General features: G+C 42.3%; 1 protein-coding gene across 3 annotated transcripts in view; it reads left to right on the forward strand.

The window, feature by feature from the left end:
- The window catches only part of LOC139276267 (integrator complex subunit 6-like), a 144,154-nt gene that overhangs the window by 38,997 nt on the left and 86,345 nt on the right, over positions 1–18,812 (forward strand). For all 3 annotated transcript variants that reach the window (XM_070894005.1, XM_070894006.1, XM_070894004.1), the window contains exons 4-6: positions 1,912–2,001; positions 11,237–11,420; positions 16,202–16,330. In XM_070894005.1, the coding sequence (XP_070750106.1) occupies positions 1,912–2,001; positions 11,237–11,420; positions 16,202–16,330 (403 nt within the window). The remainder of the gene's footprint in view (positions 1–1,911; positions 2,002–11,236; positions 11,421–16,201; positions 16,331–18,812) is intronic.

Below are 18,812 nucleotides of genomic sequence, written 5' to 3' on the forward strand. Positions count from 1 at the left end.
TCTTGTAAATACACTGACCCAGTTCAGTATTTCTCTATGCTTCTGTCACATCATAAAATAGCATAATGACTCATCCACTCCAGCACACACAGCGAGAGTTTTGTCAATTTCCAGTCTGCCTGCTCCCATTTCTGGACATTTTAAATACAACCCATGTTGAAACAGAATTAACCACTCCGATCTTTTGTTAAATCATTTCCTGTTTGAATATCATTGCCTCTGAATGTTTTCAGTAACCTTTCATTTCAGAGAGAGTCGGGGGAAAATGCAGAAAGGATGGTTAGAATTATTGAAGGCAGGTCAATATTATTTTGCAAGGAATATTGAAGATTATTGGGAGTCAGCAGGAGAATGGGATGAGATCAGCTTGCTCATACGGAGAAGAACACGAACATAGACTTGATGGATCAAATGGTCCTTTTCTGAGCTAGATCATTGTTTGGTTATTTTACCTTTTTTATAAAAAAAACCACATGTTTGGAATGGGAAGTTGCTGCCTTGCTTTTGGTATCTGCAGCTTGCACTCTTATTGATCATAAGTTCCATTTGAGCTATATCCTTTTAACTTGTAGATGTGTCAGAGAATGCTGGGCATTGCCTCTATTGCTTAGTGAACCTGCATTCCCCAGAGTGCATTGCAGTGAAGCTGGAGGAGAGTATTTGAGTGTACACGCATCCACATTCTCAAAGGGTGGAACCTGACCATTCCAAATCCAAGTGACTTGCTTTTGCCAACTAGATGCATAACGATTGGTTTCACAGCTGTTGGTTTCCCAACATTTTTGACTGACCTTAACCATGGTGTGAATTGACTGAACCATGAAGGCGAAGTTCAACACACCCCTGCAGGTCTCTCTGTAATTGATTTGAAGGAAGTAGTTTTCACATTTCAAGTACAGGTGGGATGATCCGTCTCTGAATTAGTATCAATAGGATAATCATCAGCTTGAAATATTGGTGATGGGTCTAATCTTGCTAATTTGGCAGCTATAGCTTTTCTAAGCTAATGACGGTTATATATCCATCTGAAGTTGGTGACCAGAGTTTTCTGCTGAGGTAGGAGAGGAGGGATTCAGCAGGTTAAGGCCTGCTAGAACTTGTAAACAATTAACAAAAATCCCAATTGTGTCAGCCACCAGACAATTCCTGTCTTGTTGTTCATAGAAGTTTGCTTACAGATAAGAACAAATATTCTCCATACCACTTGTCACATTTGCTCGTATCCATGCCAAATCTTCAACAATTCGGGCTTTATGACCGGTATTCTGATGTGTGTTAATTGTTACAGGTCCTAGTTTTGCTCCTTGCCTAATTATTGAGTAAAAGATATTGTCCAATGATGCAGCTTTTTTTTCCATTTAATCCACTCTAAAGGTAAAGATTGTAACCAGTCATATCTCCAGAACAGAATCTGAATAGCTAACACAAGATGGTATATTCAAGAGGAGATACTCCTCATACAAGACTGACCTATTTATTACTTACATTTTCCACTTGCAGAAGGATTTTGCTGAGCAAATGTATAATGTTCTATTCTACCCCTCCCCCACTATTTAAAAAAAAATAGGTTGAAGATATTTTCTTGATTTTTGTCTTTCTGATGTTCCTCAAATATATGATCTTACTTTTCTTAGAAAGGCACTGTGAAACTAGAATATTCAGTATTAGTTAGATTAAATGTATTTACATCTTGTCCTGCCCCTCCGTTGCAGTTAAGATGCAATGTTTGAACATGTTGAATCCCAGTGGCATTGCTCACTGAAAAATAAAATAAGTATGTTCCTTTCCCTGCTTTTCTCTCACTTTAATGGCTAACTTGCACTTGGTCATAGCTGTGTTGCTGGTAGGAAAATTAACATCTGCTCAGCTTTTCTAAAATATGGATTACTTTGCTCCTTGAATTTTTTTCAGGGGAGAAATCCTTTCTTTCTGGAACCATCAATCATCGTTACCATTACTGATGGGAACAAGTTGACAAACAATAGTGGTATACAGGAGGAGGTAAGTTGCAGTTTGTGTTGATTTTGTCAGTGTTGATATCAATTTTTGTTAACCGTAGTAGATTTTCTCCCAGTGATGCTTATGCTTGTCCCTGGAGTGTGAGGTTTTTTTTTTGATTACCTCAAAGGATGGGATCTTTTTTTAAATCCAATTGATTTGGAGTCAGCTAATTGATCAACTCAAAGATGTTTTACCAAAGTCTGAATGTACATTTCTCATTTTGTATCACTTCTTACATCCATGTTTACATCATGTACATCATCTTGGACTTAAGACATGTATGAGGAAATGAAATCTCTATTTTGTTAAGATTGGCAGTATATTTGACGTTGCCTCTTTGTTGTAATTCAGTATACTTCCTGACTGTTGCAGGGCAATTTTTCACAGTACTTGGTGGCGTTGGTTCTATGAGTGAAGTAGTGAAGAAATGCATTGAAAGATCAAAAAATATATATATATATGTTAAGGTACAGACAGCTGGGCTAGAAAGAGGGTCTATCTATGAATGAGGAGCAGGTTTTGGGAACCTGAGAAATTAGAGTGAAAGACCAAAAATGCACCAATGGCCATGTGATTAATAATACCGCTAAAGGTATTGGAAAGGAAGAAGATAGCACAGACTAATCAGATCATAGAGTCATAGAATCATAGAAATATACAGCATGGAAAGAGGCCATTTCGGCCCATCGTGTCCGCACCAAGAGCTATCCAGCTTAATCCCACTTTCCAGCTCTTGGTCAGTAGCCCTGTAGGTTACGGCATTTTAAGTGCACATCAAGTATTTTTTAAATGTGGTGATGCTTTCCACCTCTACCACCCTTTCAGGCAGTGAGTTACAGATCCCCCCCCCCCCCAGCCCACTGGGTGAAGGAATTTCCCCTCGTATCTCCTCGAAACCTCCCTCCAATTACTTTAAATCTATGCCCCCTGGTTGTTGACCCTTCTGCCAAGGGAAACCGGTCCTTCCTATCTACTCTATCCAGGCTCCTCATAATTTTATACACCTCAATCAGGTTTCCCTTCGATCTCCTCTGTTCCAAAGAAAACAGATCCAGCATTTCCAATCTTTCCTCATAGCCAAAATTATCCAGTTCAGTCTAGTCCAATTCTTGGCAATGTAGATCAGTGGTGGGCAAAATCCGGCCCACTGGATGGGGCAGAAATAGAACGCGAGCCAGAGCACGAGCTGCACATTCGTCTATCCACTTTAACTTCTCATGGTCAGAGTAGACCTGAACTGCAGCCAAGGCAAAACCATAGTAATACTGTACTTCATTCAAATTAATAATTCGTAAAAGCGATTCTCCCTGGCCCGATCTTAAAAGGATCCGTTCCGTGAGTCTGGGCCCCAATGGCAGACGTCCGCAACTGGAATGTACTGCGTACTCGAATATGCCCTATCCATTTTAGAGCGGGAGTAATGGCTGCTCACCTCCCACAAATGTTTTACCAAAGAAAGTGACTGTCGCTGCATCTGTCCTCTCCTGGTACCCAGAGTACGACACCAGGGGAGTTCACATTTGGCACCAATTGGGATGACATTGGTAACCTTTGCAGAGGGACATGAGGATGACTGAGGTGGGAAATTGATGCTGTCACAGGCTCAAAAGAGAGTAGAGTTCTATTTCACAGCACTGATTTACAGAGACCAGAAGATATCTCAACTTTTTCATTGATTCATTCCTAAGTATCAAATACATGTGTATGTAAGATAGCATCGGACTACTATCTGAATTTATGTTTATGCAATGTTTATATTTATGCACATGTTCCCACTATTTTTTTTCCGCAAGCGGTCCCTTCAATTTTGTTGTGCGACCGACCAATATGCAGCCGCACATGCGCAATATCTCTTCCAGCGGCGGGAGCGGCCTGCACTGGAACATTGGTAGGCAGCCTTCAGCACTCACCAAAACTTGCTAAGTGGCCCTCCAGCCCAAATAATTGCCCACTCATGGCGTAGATGGAAACATAAAATTACAAAGGGATGTTGTTCGACTGTGAATGGGCAAAATTGTGGCAAATGGATTTCACTGTAGGCAAATGTGAGGTCATCCACTTTGGACCTAAAAAAGATAGAACCGGGTACTTTCTAAATGATGAAAAGCTAAAAACAGCGGGGGTTGAAAGAGACTTTGGGGGGGGTTCCAGGTATATAGATCATTAAAATGTTATGAACAGGTACAGAAAATAATCAAAAAGGCTAATGGAACACAGTCCTCTAAAGACTAGAGGACTTAAATATAAGAACATAAGAAATAGGAACAGGAGTAGGCCAAACAGCCCCTCGAGCCTGCTCCACCATTCAATAAGATCATGGCTGATCTGACCATTGACTCAGCTCCACCTCCCTGCTCGCTCCCCATAACCCCTTATTCCCTTATCGATTAAGAAACCATCTATTTCTGTCTTAAATTTATTCAGTGTCCCAGCTTCCACAGCTCTCTGAGGGAGCGAATTCCACAGATTCACAACCCTCTGAGAGAAGAAATGTCTCCTCATCTCTGTTTTAAATGGGCGGCCCCTTATTCTAAGATTATGCCCTCTAGTTCTAGTCTTCCCCCATCAGTGGAAACATTCTCTCTGCATCCACCCTGTCAAGCCCCCTCATAATCTTATATGTTTTGATAAGATCACCTCTCATTCTTCTGAATTCCAATGAGTAGAGGCCCAACCTACTCAACCTTTCCTCATAAGTCAACCCCCTCATCCCCGGAATCAACCTCGTGAACCTTCTCTGAACTGCCTCCAAAGCAAGTATATCCTTTTGTAAATATGGAAACCAAAACTGCACGAAGTATTCCAGGTGTGGCCTCACCAATACCTTATATAGCTGTAGTAAGAGTTCCCTGCTTTTATACTCCATCCCCTTTGCAATAAAGGCCAAGAAACCATTGGCCTTCCTGATCACTTGCTGTACCTGCAAACTATCCTTTTGTGTTTCATGCACAAGTACCCCCAGGTCCCGCTGTACTGCAACACTTTGCAATTTTTCTCCATTTAACTAATAACTTGCTCTTTGATTTTTTTCTGCCAAAGTGCAAGACCTTACATTTTCCAACATTATACTCCATCTGCCAAATATTTGCCCACTCACTTAGCCTGTGTCCTTTTGCAGATTTTTTGTGTCCTCCTTACACATTGCTTTTCCTCCCATCTTTGTATCGTCAGCAAACTTGGCTACGTTACATTCAGTCCTTTCTTCCAAGTCGTTAATATAGATTGTTAATAGTTGGGGTCCCAGCACTGATCCCTGCGGCACTCCACTAGTTACTGGTTGCCAACCAGAGAATGAACCATTTATTCCGACTCTGTTTTCTGTTAGTTAGCCAATCCTCTATCCATGCTAATATATTACCCCCAACCCCGTGAACTTTTATCTTGTGCAGTAACCTTTTATGTGGCACCTTGTCAAATGCCTTCTGGAAGTCCAAATACACTACATCCACTGGTTCCCCTTTATCCATCCTGTTCATTACATCCTCAAAAAACTCCAGCAAATTTGTCAAACATGACTTCCCCTTCATAAATCCATGCTGACTCTGCCTGACCGAATTTTGCTTTTCCAAATGTCCTGCTACTGCTTCTTTAATAATGGACTCCCAACATTTTCCCAACCACAGATGTTAGGCTAACTGGTCTATAATTTCCTGCTTTTTGTTTGCCTCCTTTTTTTAAATAGGGCCGTTACATTTGCAGTTTTCCAATCTGCTGGGACCTCCCCAGAATCCAGGGACTTTTGGTAAATTACAACCAATGCACCCACAATCCCTGCTGCTACTTCTCAAGACCCTAGGATGCAAGCCATCAGGTCCAAGAGATTTATCTGCCCTTAGACCCATTATCTTACTGAGGAGTACCACCTCCTCTGTGATTGTGATTGTGTTAAGTTCCTCCCCCCTTATAGTCCCTAGACTATCCACTGTCGGAATATTGTTAGTGTCCTCTACCATAAAGACCGATACAAAATATTTGTTCAGAGTTTCTGCCATCTCCATGTTCCCCATTACTAATTCTCCGGTCTCGTCCTCTAAGGGACCAACATTTACTTTAGCCACCCTTTTCCTTTTTATACACTTATAGAAACTTTTGCTGTCTGTTTTTATATTTTGCGCTAGTTTACTTTCATAGTCTATCTACACTTTCTTAATCATTTTTTTCGTCGTTCTTTGCTGGCTTTTAAACGCTTCCCAGTCTTCTGTCCTCCCACTAGTTTAGGCCACTTTGTATGCCCTTGTTTTTAATTGGATACTGTCCTTTATTTCTTTAGTTAGCCACGGATGGCTATCTTTTCTCTTACACCCTTTCCTCCTCGCTGGAATATATTTTTCTTGAGTTGTGAAATATCTCCTTAAATGTACACCACTGTTCATCAACCGTCCTACATTTTAATCTATTTTCCCAATCCACTTTACCCTCATTTTATTTAAGCTTAGTACGCTGGTTAGAGATCCAACTTTCTCACCCTCCATCTGAATTTTTAATTCAACCATGCTCTGATCACTCATTCCGAGGAGATCCTTTACTCAGAGATTGTTTATTAATCCTGTCTCATTACACAGGACCAGATCTAAGATAGCCTGCCCCCTGGTTGGCTCCATTACATACAGGAAAAAACAGGAAGGCAGATTATTATCTGAATGGTGACCGATTAGGAAAAGGGGAGGTGCAACGAGACCTGGGTGTCATGGTACATCAGTCATTGAAGGTAGGCATGCAGGGAAGCAAGCAGTAAAGAAAGCAAATGGCATGCTGGCCTTCATAGCGAGGGGATTTGAGTATAGGAGCAGGGAGGTCTTACTGCAGTTGTACAGGGTCTTGGTGAGGCCACACCTTGAATATTGTGTGCAGTTTTGGTCTCCTAATCTGAGGAAGGACATTCTTGCTATTGAGGGAGTGCAGCGAAGGTTCACCAGACTGATTCCCGGGATGGCAGGACTGACATATGAAGTAAGACTGGATCGACTAGGCTTATATTCACTGAAATTTAGAAGAATGAGAGGGGATCTCATAGAAACATATAAAATTCTGACGGGATTGGACAGGTTAGATGCAGGAAGAATGTTCCTGATGTTGGGGAAAGTCCAGAACCAGGGGTCACAGTTCAAGGATAAGGGGTAAGCCATTTAGGACCGAGATGAGGAGAAACTTCTTCACTCAGAGAATTATGAACCTCTGGCGTTCTCTATCGCAGAAAGTTGTTGAGGCCAGTTCGTTAGATATATTCAAAAGGGAGTTAGATGTGGCCCTTACGGCTAAAGGGATCAAGGAGTATGGAGAGAAAGCAGGAATGGGGTACTGAAGTTGCATGATCAGCCATGATCGTATTGAATGGTGGTGCAGGCTCGAAGAGCCGAATGGCCTACTCCTGCACCTATTTTCTGTTTCGATACTGCTCAAGGAACCTGTCCCTTATGCACTCCATGAACTCCTCCTCAAGGCTACCCTGACCAATTTGATTTGTCCAATCAATATTGAGATTAAAATCACCCATGATTATTGCTGTTCCCTTTTTACAAGCCCCCACTATTTCCTGGTTTATGCTCCGACCAACAGAGTTTCTACTGTTCGGGGGCCTATAGACTACACCCACCTGACTTTTCCTCCTTATTGTTCCTTATCTCCACCCAAACTGTTTCAACACCCTTATCATTTGAGCCAATATCGTTTTACTATTGCAGTGATTCCATCCTTTATCAATAGAGCTACCACACCTCCTTTTTCTTTCTGTCTGTCCTTCCGGATTGTCAAGTATCCCTGAGTATTTAATTCCGAGTCCTGGTCACCTTGCAACCACGTCTCTGTAATGGCTATCAGATCATACCCATTTGTCTCAATTTGTGCCGTCAACTCATCTATTTTGTTACAAATGCTACGTGCATTTAGACAAAGTGCCTTTAAGTTTGTTTTTTTACCCTTTTTTCTTGCTTGTTTCCTCTCTCCTTCAAACTCACTTTCTTTATTTTTGCTTTCTAATTCCCTCTTTACTCCCTTCCCTATTGAATCTAGCTTTAGGTTCCCATCCCCCTGCCATGCTAGTTTAAACCTTCCCCAACAGCACCAGCAAACCCCCCGTGAGGATATTGGTCCCGGCTCTGTTGAAGTGCAACCCCTCTGGCTTGTACAGTCCCACCTCCCCCAGAAGCGGTCCCAATGCCTCAGGAAACTACAGTTCTCCCGCCTGCACCATCTCTCCAGCCACGTATTAATCTGCTCTATCCTCCTATTTCTGTACTCATTAGCTTGTGGCACTGGGAGTAATCTGGAGATTACTACCTTTTTTGAGGTTCTGCTTTTTAATCTCTCTCCTAGCTCCCTAAACTCTACCTGCAGGCCATCATCTCTCTTCCTACCTATGTCATTGGTCCCGATGTGGACCACGACCTCTGGCTGTTCACCCTCTTCCCCCCCCCAGAATGCCCTGCAGCCGCTCAGTGACATCCTTGGCCCTGCCACCAGGGAGGCAACGTACCATCCTGAAGTCATGTCTGCGGCTGCTGAAGCGCCTGTCTGCTCCCCTGACTATTGAATCCCCTACCACTATAGCTATAAGGGGGTAGAAGTTATACTGCAGCTATACAAAACCCTGGTTAGACGAAACTGGAGTACTGTGTTCAGTTCTGGGCACCTCCCTTTAGGAAGGATGTATTGGCCTTAGAGGGAGTGCAGCATACGTTTACCAAAATGCTACCTGGACTCCCAACGGTTAAATTATGAGGTCAGATTACACAAATTAGGGTTGTATTCCCTAGAATTTAGAAGGTTAAGGGGTGATTTGATGGAAGTTATTAAGGGGAACAGATAGGATAGATAGAGAGAAACTATTTCCATTGGTTGGAGATCCAGATCTTTCAGGAGTGAAATTAGGAAATACCTGCACAGGTGCAACGTCCAAAATCCAGAGTTCCGGAATCCGGACACCGGGCCAATTCGTGGCAGGGCCGTCTGGAAACAGGAAAATGTTCCGAAATCTGGACTCCCCAGCCTCTGCCCGACCTCTGGCGGCCCGGCCTCGGCCCGGCCCAACGGCTTGACCTCCCCTACCTACATTCCTCGGCTCAGGCAAAGACGTTCCGAAATCCTGAAATATCCAAAATCCGGAACGACCTCGGTCCTGCGGTTTCCAGATTTCAGACATCGCACAAGTACAAGTTAGGAATTCTTTTCTGCAAATGGCAATTGATGTTAGATCAGTTCATTGTAAATCTGAGATTGATAGAATTGTGTAAACCAAAGGTATTAAGGGATATGGTGCAAAGGCGGGTATATGGAGTTAGGTCGCGGATCAACCATGATCTGCATTGAATGACTGAACAGGCTTGAGGGGCTAAATGGCCTTCTACTGTTCCCACGTTCCTAATACTAAGCCCACAAATATAAAGAAAACATCAAATAGAACATTTGATAATTTACATCAGGTATTTTGGCTTTCACCTCAGACTGGGATAAGACTGCATGTTTGTTTGGTGCTCTTCCTGGAATAAAAATAATCCTGTAAACAGCGCAGTACACTCCAATTGTGGGAAGAGACAGGCTGGATCAGCACTCTGTTTCTTCCCGCCCTCATCCCACAGGTGCCAGAAATTGGTCACTCAATACAACTACAATCCTGGGCAAAGCACAATGTAGCTTTGTTTCATTTTCTCGCCATCTGTTGCCAAAAGAAAAAGCTATCCTTGTTCTATGTGACACCAGTAGTTTATACAACGAGGTCAAGTGAATCATTGCATTGGTATATGTCCCTGTAAATGTCATGTGTACAAATACTGTCCTATAAACCATTGTAATATTCGGTGATGGAGGGAAACATCTGTTTTTGATTTTAAATGCAGTACAGGTGCAGCATCGAGAATCCGGAACCCAAAGCCATTCCGGTTTCCGGACTTTCGATCGCTTTCTGACGTCACGAATCCAGAAACACCCGAGCCCAGGTTCTAGTATTTCCAGATTTCGGAACGTCATAGTGGGGGGAGGGGGGATCCCCGCCGAGGAGCTGTTCGGTCCGCCGGCCCCGTCGATGATGTCATCGGGTGGAGACCCGCCGCCGAAGAGCTGTTTGGGCTGGTGGTTGGCGAGGAGGCCCCGAGGTAAGGATAGCGGTGGGGCCCCGAGGTCGTCAGGATCAGGATTCCAGGCAACCCTGCCACTGATCGGTCCGGATTCCGGAATTTCGGATTTTTGAAGCCTCACTTGTATTTCCTTTATAATTTTTTTGAGATTAACATATTGCAGTACTGACCAGTTGACTAAAATATACTGGAAAATAGTAGTTTGTCACATTGAGACAAGTTTTTTTTTATTCCTGCTGAAAGGAAGCAGGGACTGGTTTCTCCTTCCTTGCCGTGCCACTGAAATCTCATCGTCCTCTTACCCAGTCGCCAGCATTGTGATGAGATGAGATATGATTATGCATCCATTCTGACTTGGCACAGACCAGATTTTGGTTTGGCTCAGTGCCATCAGCTTTTGATCAGCCTATTGTAAGCAAAATAATGTGCCACAATATGAAACTTAATGTCACTTGTGGTCTTGGACTGAGTAATAGATCTGCCTAACCTTGGAGAGCTGCTCTTTTGGGCAGTCTGTTTACATACGACACAGCACATCCAAAGTAATGCCACTGATGTCGGGTTAACTGATGTGTGTATTGAAGGAACTACTTGCTGTCCAGAGTTAAGAATTCTGGAAATCTATAAACAAAATGAGGATGAGGGAAGGATACCATCATACTAAACAGGAATGAAATATAAAACAACCCTGATCACGTGAACACCATCAGCCCTTTTCACAATTCTATTTGGCTTAAAATCCCATATGCATCAGCTATTTTTAACTGAAATGGCTGACCTCGCCTTTCACTTTTACTTTTAATTAATGGAACAGAATTTAAGTTGTTAAAAATGTACCTCTACTTTGTGCTGTTGCCAAGTGAAGTGATTGTCAGATATCTCCGACTACATCCTTGTAAGTTACTATCAAGAGCAGCATCTCCTAAAACCATAATTGGGATTTAACTTTGTCCATCAAGCCCAGTACTTCATTTGTTTTAAAAGTTATTTATTAATAATTGCTAATGGAAAGCTTGGAATCCCTTGATTTACCCGTAATCTAATTGTTTGGTCTTTTAATAATTCCATAAATTATTAAAAAGTTGATAATTTAAGGAGAAATTATTAAGTTTGTAGTTCCAGATGAGTAAAATACTAATTAAGCTGTTTATTTTCCACGATTCCAGCTGCACCTACCACTCAATTCTCCCTTGCCAGGGAGTGAATTAACCAAGGAGCCGTTTCGATGGGATCAGCGACTATTTGCCCTTGTTTTGCGTCTTCCTGGATTGATGTCTCTTGAACCAGAGCAATTAGGTAGTGTGCCATCTGATGAATCTGCCATTACACCCATGTGTGAGGTTACAGGAGGTGAGATTATACACCTTATGTTTTTTTAACTGACACTTTTTACTCCATTTGTTTCACTAAAATTAGTCATGGCAGAAATGCTGGCCCCTTGTTTCATTATTCAGAAGATCCTGATACTCTTTTGTGCTCTAATGTCGTTTTGTACCGCGTGGTTTATTGACACCACTATCAGCCAATGAGTTGGACATATGGCAGGATTCTAAGTTTACTCCACAAATATCAAAGCAAATCCAAGTCTATTTACTCATGAAACAATCTATTTAAAAAAACGCACAACAACAAACGATTTACAGAATCTGCCTTTTTTAAAAAAAAGTTTCTGCAAAATAAAGCAAACTGAACAAGTGTGATGGAAACTACAGCAACTTCTCCTGATAAAAGCATGATGATTTCTCCAGCAAAATGCAGTAAGTGGGGAATAGTTACGTACAAATTATGTGTGTAAAATCAATCCCAGTCACTTACAGCACGATTGACGTGGTAATTACCCAATCGCTTCTATTCTGCCCAGGAATAGTGGTGTCCCTATATGCAGCCCATTTTGTATTGCCAAATGGTCGAGACTAAAAAAAAAAGCTGGTTGAGCCATAGAATTGCAAGTTGTAATTTGATCGCCAGATTCAAATGACTAATGCACAACTCGAGCTTTGTTCTCGCAGTTGGACATCTTCTCGCCCCTCGACTTGGATTACTGTCTTTGGATCCACTCCTACCCATACAGTATCCTTATGATTTTAGCTGTTGTGTGCAGTTACTGTATCTTGTAATGCAATGCTGACCACTTTATTTCCTTCCTTCTGTGCTTCCTTTGCAACCATTTTGTTTTAAACAGGACTGGTTTTGAAAGAGGGAAGGTTATTATATTGAGTACACTTTCTTGTGATTAGTGCAAAATTCTATTATTCAGAAGATGCAATTTGTCAAATGTTACCAAATTGATGTTTATGGTGGATTCGTGTAGGTTGTGTAATGGACTAAGAACACTGAGACATCTATCCTTTTAGAAATCGTGGTAAAACTAATTTAGTTAATAGATTACCTTGACAAGTTAAGGGATGTGCTCCTTTTTTTTCTTGGTTAAAATCTATAATATGGGTAAGGGGTGTAGTTCTTTCACTTCCAGGAACTACTTCTGCCTCTCTTGCATTAGCCTCGACATTGGACACTGCCTCCAACTAGGGTGCTGTCTCCCTAAGGAACAAAACAGAAGTTCGGGATGAGAAAAAGTCATTCAGCCAATTAGAATTAATCCCTCAGGTTTCGAGATTTCGCATGATATTACTCACCTGTTCATACTTTTGCCAATTAACCCTGAGTGTATAGTTACTTTATATTTACTTTTCATGAATTTAAAGTTATATCTTATCATTCTTCCCCTGGTTTACTTTGAAATATTATATTATCAAAACGTATAAAATTTTATAGTGTCAGCCGTTGCTCATTGGTAGCACTTTCTCCTTCGAGTTGGTAGGTTGTGGGTTCAAGCCCCATTCCAGAGACTTGAGCATGAAATTCAGGCTGACACTGACATTGGAGTACTGAGGGAGTGCAACACTCTTGGAGGGGTTGTCTTTTAGATGAAAGGTTAAACAGAGACCCCATCTGCCCCCTCAGATGAATGTAAATGATCCCATGGCACTATTTCAAAAATAAGCAGAGGAGTGCTGCCAGTGTACTGGTCAATATTTATCTCTGAACCAACGTCACTAAAACAGATTATCTGGTCGTTAACCACATTGCTGTTTGTGGGACATTGCTATGTGCAAATTGACTGCCGACATTACAACAGTGACTATACTTCAAATAGTACTTCATTGGCTGTAAAGTGCTTTGGGATGTCTTGAGGTCATGGAAGGTGCTATTTAAATGCAACTCTTTTTTTTACTTCAGTGAGTGAACACTCCTGCCTGGTAGACAGTAGAGCTTGAGTTTCTCTAATCTCTTTTTATCGCTCAAGCCTTTATACTCAACAGCAATCTTCTTCTCTGCATCCTGTCCATTGCTTGTATATGACTTTTCTGGTATGGTGAACAGAATTGATCAAACTGCTCCTCCAGGTCACGTCTGGCAATTGCATCGTCCAGCCCCAGCATGATTTCCAGTGACTTGTACCCTATTGTGATGATCAAAACCAGCTATCTGTTTACTTTTTTAATTGCATCACCACATCACCAGACGAGGATGAGTCTTCTACCATTCCCAGGACCCTCATTGTATACTTCTGGTGTATGTTTTACAACAAATGAGCAATACTTTATTTAATGTTTCACACAAAATGAGTGAAACTCATTCATTTTGTCTAACGTTACCTATTTTGGTGCACCTCACCTACCATATATATGACAACTTGCGTTTATATAGTTCCTTTAGGATAAACATCCCAAGCCTTTTCAAAACAGGCATGTGCAAAATGGATACCAAGCTAGGGAAGGCAAAAGTGGCAGGAGCCACCAAAAGCTTGGTTGAATAGATGGGTTTTGTGGAGGATTTTAAAGAAGGGGAGGGAGGCAGTGGGATTTAGAAGGGGAATTTGAGAATAGGATCCAGGCAGCTGAAAGTTCCTCAACCAATAGTGGGCAAAATTAGGACGAAAATCTGAGTTGGGATTGGAGAGATTTGGTGATGGGATATAGGGTTGGGGGAGATTGCAGCGCAAGGGTTGGACAAGGATATGAGGGATTTGATAAACTTGAGGTGTTGGCGTAGAGATAGTCTTGATCACAGGGAGCTCTTCACACTTGATGCTTGAAGTGGCAGGGTGGATGAGATGGTTTTGAGGAGGCGATTGGTTGTAGGGAAAATGAGCATTTGGTTATCCTTGCCCTCCCAGAGTGATCTTGGAATATTGGGCTATTTTGGCTGAGGGCATGCGAAGCACAACAGTGCTCGACGTCAAACCAGATCGGATGATGAATGGCTCGTACAGCTGTGCGCCAGATGAGTTCCCATTTATGCCCTCGGATGAAGGAGGAAAGATGAAGCCCATATTGAAATCCCATCGAGGGTATTTTTTCTAAAGGTAGTTGTTAGAAATTAAGATTCTTTCCTTTTACCCTGGAATGTTGACAAGTCTGATTGTTGAGCTTTGACGTCGTCTAACAATAACCCAAGCACGTTGTGCCCTTTTCTTAAATGCCTTTTCTGAAAAAAGACATTTGGCCCCTTGATGCATCTCTTGGCCTGTCTGACGGGATTAAAACTGCTCTCAGGCAGAATCTCTGACCAGATTTTATTTCTTGAGATATGGCTTAACTGCTACCATTCATATGTGGGGCACCATCGGCAGTGTAATCTCGATCTTGCTGCTCATGTGGGAATTAGCTCTGACAATTTCCAACTTGCTCAGAACACAAGTCTTAACCGATTGTCCTCACCTGCTTTAATATGCAAATACGTCTGACCATATGTGCACAACTCCTGAAGTCTCTGACTGCCTATGTGCCTGTACTTGCAGCCTGTTGGGACGAAGATTTTGTTTTTTTGATATTAAGGACAAAGCTTGAGTTGTTCCCTCTCCCACAAAGAATGTTGTGGCTTTGTATGTGAATATGTTGCACCAAATTCCAGCAAGCTGATGCCCCTTGTGGCTCAGAATTTGTGCTGTGTTGTGAGTGAGTGTCTTGCACTTGATGGTGATACTGAGCGCTGTGTAATAGGCCTGGTCAGCTGCAGCTGGTGCGTAGTTTGAGAGCTAAGGTAGAGGAGTGGAAAATAAATTCAGTGCATGTATTCAGTTCCTAACACAAAACCAAAATGCTGCGGATGTTGGAAATCTGAAATTAAAAAAACCAGAAAATGCTGGAAATACTCAGTAGGTCAGGCAGCATCTGTGGAAAGAGAAAGAGTCAACGTTTCACATCGATGACTACTCTGACGAAGGGTCATCAACCTGAAATGATAACTCTTTCTCTCTCCATAGATGCTGCCTGACCTACTGAGTATTTCCAGCATTTTCTGTTTTTTATATCAGTAGTTGCTGTTTAGTTTAAAAGGGAGATAGATGACATAGTTTCCCCCAAAGGGTTATTTAAGAAAGACAAACTTTCTTGTACTTCCACTGTCAAAGTTGGTAGTTGAAGTAAATCCTAATTTAAAGAATGGTTGTGATACCTGTAGTGGCTAGGTAATGTATCACTTTCATTGTTGGGGAGGGGAGGAAAATAACTAACCTCCTTCTCCAGTGTTGCTAACTGACAACACTCCTCCAGTCAAAAGGATTGTGTAGACCAGTGTTGTCCAATACCCTATACAATACCCACGAGCCATGTGCAGCTAGTTGGGAATCCAAATGAGGCTAATTGCATTTTGTTGACTAAATATACACTACTACATTTACCAGTGGTATGTTGTGTATGTAAGGTATTTTCTGCGGCTATAATGGTGTTGCTGTAAGGCACACTTCTTGCTCGCCAACGATTTTATATTGCGCAACACTAGTGTATAGACTACAGATGCATCCATTGGGTTAAGACTGGCAACTGACTTTTGACAAATTTCAACTTTCAACTTTTTTCCATTCAGGTTCTGATGCACATTAGCATTTTATCTCAACTCCGTTTAATACAAGTAATCATCTTGGAAACCCTCATGAGCTTTGCATATAAATTGACTTTTTTAAAAATTTGGACCACATTCAGTGGATGGTGGCTGCATTTATCAGTTAATGCAGAAACTGTAGAAGACTTGAAACTGATCAAGCATGTATTGTCTGCTGTTGCTGATTATGTCTGAAGTACCCCCATTTATAGCTGTACCTGCATTTCTTCCTGGCAATGATCTAGGTCGGTCATACTGTGTGTGTACACAGCGGATGCTACTCCAGTGTCTGGAGTCACTCGTGCAGAAAGTACAAAGTGGAGTGGTACTAAACTTTGAAAAAACTGGTCCAGATCCAGCTCCTGTTGGAGAAGGTAAGTTTATGTCTTTTGTGTATGTTGACTACCAAAACTAACTTGCTTAATCTCTCTGGCTTGTAGATATGAGTTTCTTCAAAGACCTGTGGGTATTGAGGTGATGTGTTGAGACCAGCCCTCAAAAATTTCAGCTTGTTCGTGATGTAACTAAAAATGGAATGGCTGGCTTAGTCTGTTAGAACATTAGCCCACTCCTGATTCTTTCAGGCCCTCGGGCCTGTTCCGCCATTCAGTTAGATCATGACTGATCTGCATCCCAAGTCCATCTGTCCGCCTTAGAAACATAGAAAATAGGTGCAGGAGTAGGCCATTCGGCTCTTCGAGCCTGCACCGCCATTCAATAAGATCATGGCTGATCGTTCCCTCAGTACCCCTTTCCTGCTTTCTCTCCATACCCCTTGACCCCCTTAGCCGTCAGGGCCATATCTAACTCCCTCTTGAATATATCCAATGAACTGGCATCAACAACTCTCTGCGGCAGGGAATTCCACAGGTTAACATCTCTCTGAGTGAAGAAGTTTCTCCTCATCTCAGTCCTAAATGTCCTACCCCTTATCCTAAGACTATGTCCCCTGATTCTGGACTTCCCCAACATCGGGAAAATTCTTCCCGTATCTAACCTGTCCAGTCCCGTCAGAATCTTAAAGGTTTCTATGAGATCCCCTCTCATCCTTCTAAACTCCAGTGAATACAGGCCCAGTTGATCCAGTCTCTCCTCATATGACAGCCCAGCCATCCCTGGAATCAGTCTGGTGAACCTTTAATAGCAAGAACGTCCTTCCTCAGATTAGGAGACCAAAACTGAACACAATATTCCAGGTGAGGCCTCACTAAGGCCCTGTACAACTGCAGGAAGACATCCCTGCTCCTATACTCCAATCCCCTAGCTATGAAGGCTAACATACCATTTTCCGCCTTCACCGCCTGCTGTACCGGCATGCCCACTTTCAGTGACTGATGAATCATGACACCCAGATCTCGTTGCACTTCCCCTTTTCCTAATCTGCCGCTATCCAGATAATATTCTGCCTTCGTGTTTTTGGCCCCAAAATGGATAACCTCACATTTATCCACATTATACTGTATCTGCCATGCATTTGCCCACTCACCTAACCTGTCCAAGTCACCCTGCAGCCTCTTAGCGTCCTCCTCACAGCTCACACCGCTTAGTGTCGTCTGCAAACTTGGAGATATTACACTCAATTCGTTCATCTAAATCGTTAATGTATATTGTAAAGAGCTGGGGTCCCAGCACTGAGCCCTGCGGCACTCCACTCGTCACTGCCTGCCATTCTGAAAAGGACCCGTTTATCCCGACTCTCTGCTTCCTGTCTGCCAACCAGTTCTCTATCCACGTCAGTACGTTACCCCTAATACCACGCCCTTTAATTTTGCACACCAATCTCTTGTGCGGGACTTTGTCAAAAGCCTTTTGAAAGTCCAAATACACCACATCCACTGGTTCTCCCTTGTCCACTCTACTAGTTACGACTTGGTTCCTTAACCCTTAAAATGCTTGCCGAACAAAAATCTATCCATCTCCGTTTGGAAAATTTGAATTGACCTGGCCTAGCTTTATGAGGGAGTGTGTTCCAGATTTCCATGAGCCTTTGTGTGTAGATATGCTTTCGGACATCACCCCCTTTATGTTCCCTTGTTCTGGGCTCACCCTCCAGAGGAAATAGTTTTATTCCATCTATCATATCAAATCATTTAATCAGGGTATTGAGCTTGAGCTTGGGTCGTGTCTGCACGGCAGGAGGCAAAGCTTGACTGGTTTCTGACCATCTGGCTATTGATATTGCGTATCCACAGTGATGGCCTTCTGAATATGATGGTTGTTTTGTTGCATGATGAAGTTAAGGGGCATTGTGGCACATGTTCAGGTATTCCACCCTGATTATAAAATTATGGACTTAAGATAACTTTTCAGTCACAGTGAGAGATCTTCAGTGTTGAAGATTCTTGCACTTTATTCTACTTGAATTCAGTATCCTCGACATATAGTAATTATTGGCTCAGAAATTGCTGGAAAAATAATGCTGAATTAACGGCGCCCGCCATTATTAGTTCATAAAAAATCCAGCAATTTGTGGCAAAGAGGAGATATGTCCACAAATTGCTGGATGATTTGCATCATTCTGCCATTCGCCTGGACAACACCAAAAACATTGCAACCTCACCATGAGCCTCCCCATTGAAATTAATTGTTAGCACAAAATTGCTGAATTTACGCCGTTAAGGCGAATTAATCTGGCTGCAGCCATTTAGGGCTGGTAATTCACGTCGTAAGGATTCTATTCAGGATGTGATTTATGGTCCAAATTAGCTACAATGTCGCAAAGACAGTTGATTCTGATCAGGCTGCTTGTGAAATACAAAAGAAGTTGGACAAATTATGCAGGTGGGTGGAACAATGGCTGATGAAATTTAATGCAGGTGAATGTAAAGTACGGCATACAAAAGGGGAAACATCTGT

This window comes from Pristiophorus japonicus, chromosome 11, assembly GCF_044704955.1.
Source record: "Pristiophorus japonicus isolate sPriJap1 chromosome 11, sPriJap1.hap1, whole genome shotgun sequence".
Taxonomy (NCBI): Eukaryota; Metazoa; Chordata; class Chondrichthyes; family Pristiophoridae; genus Pristiophorus; species Pristiophorus japonicus.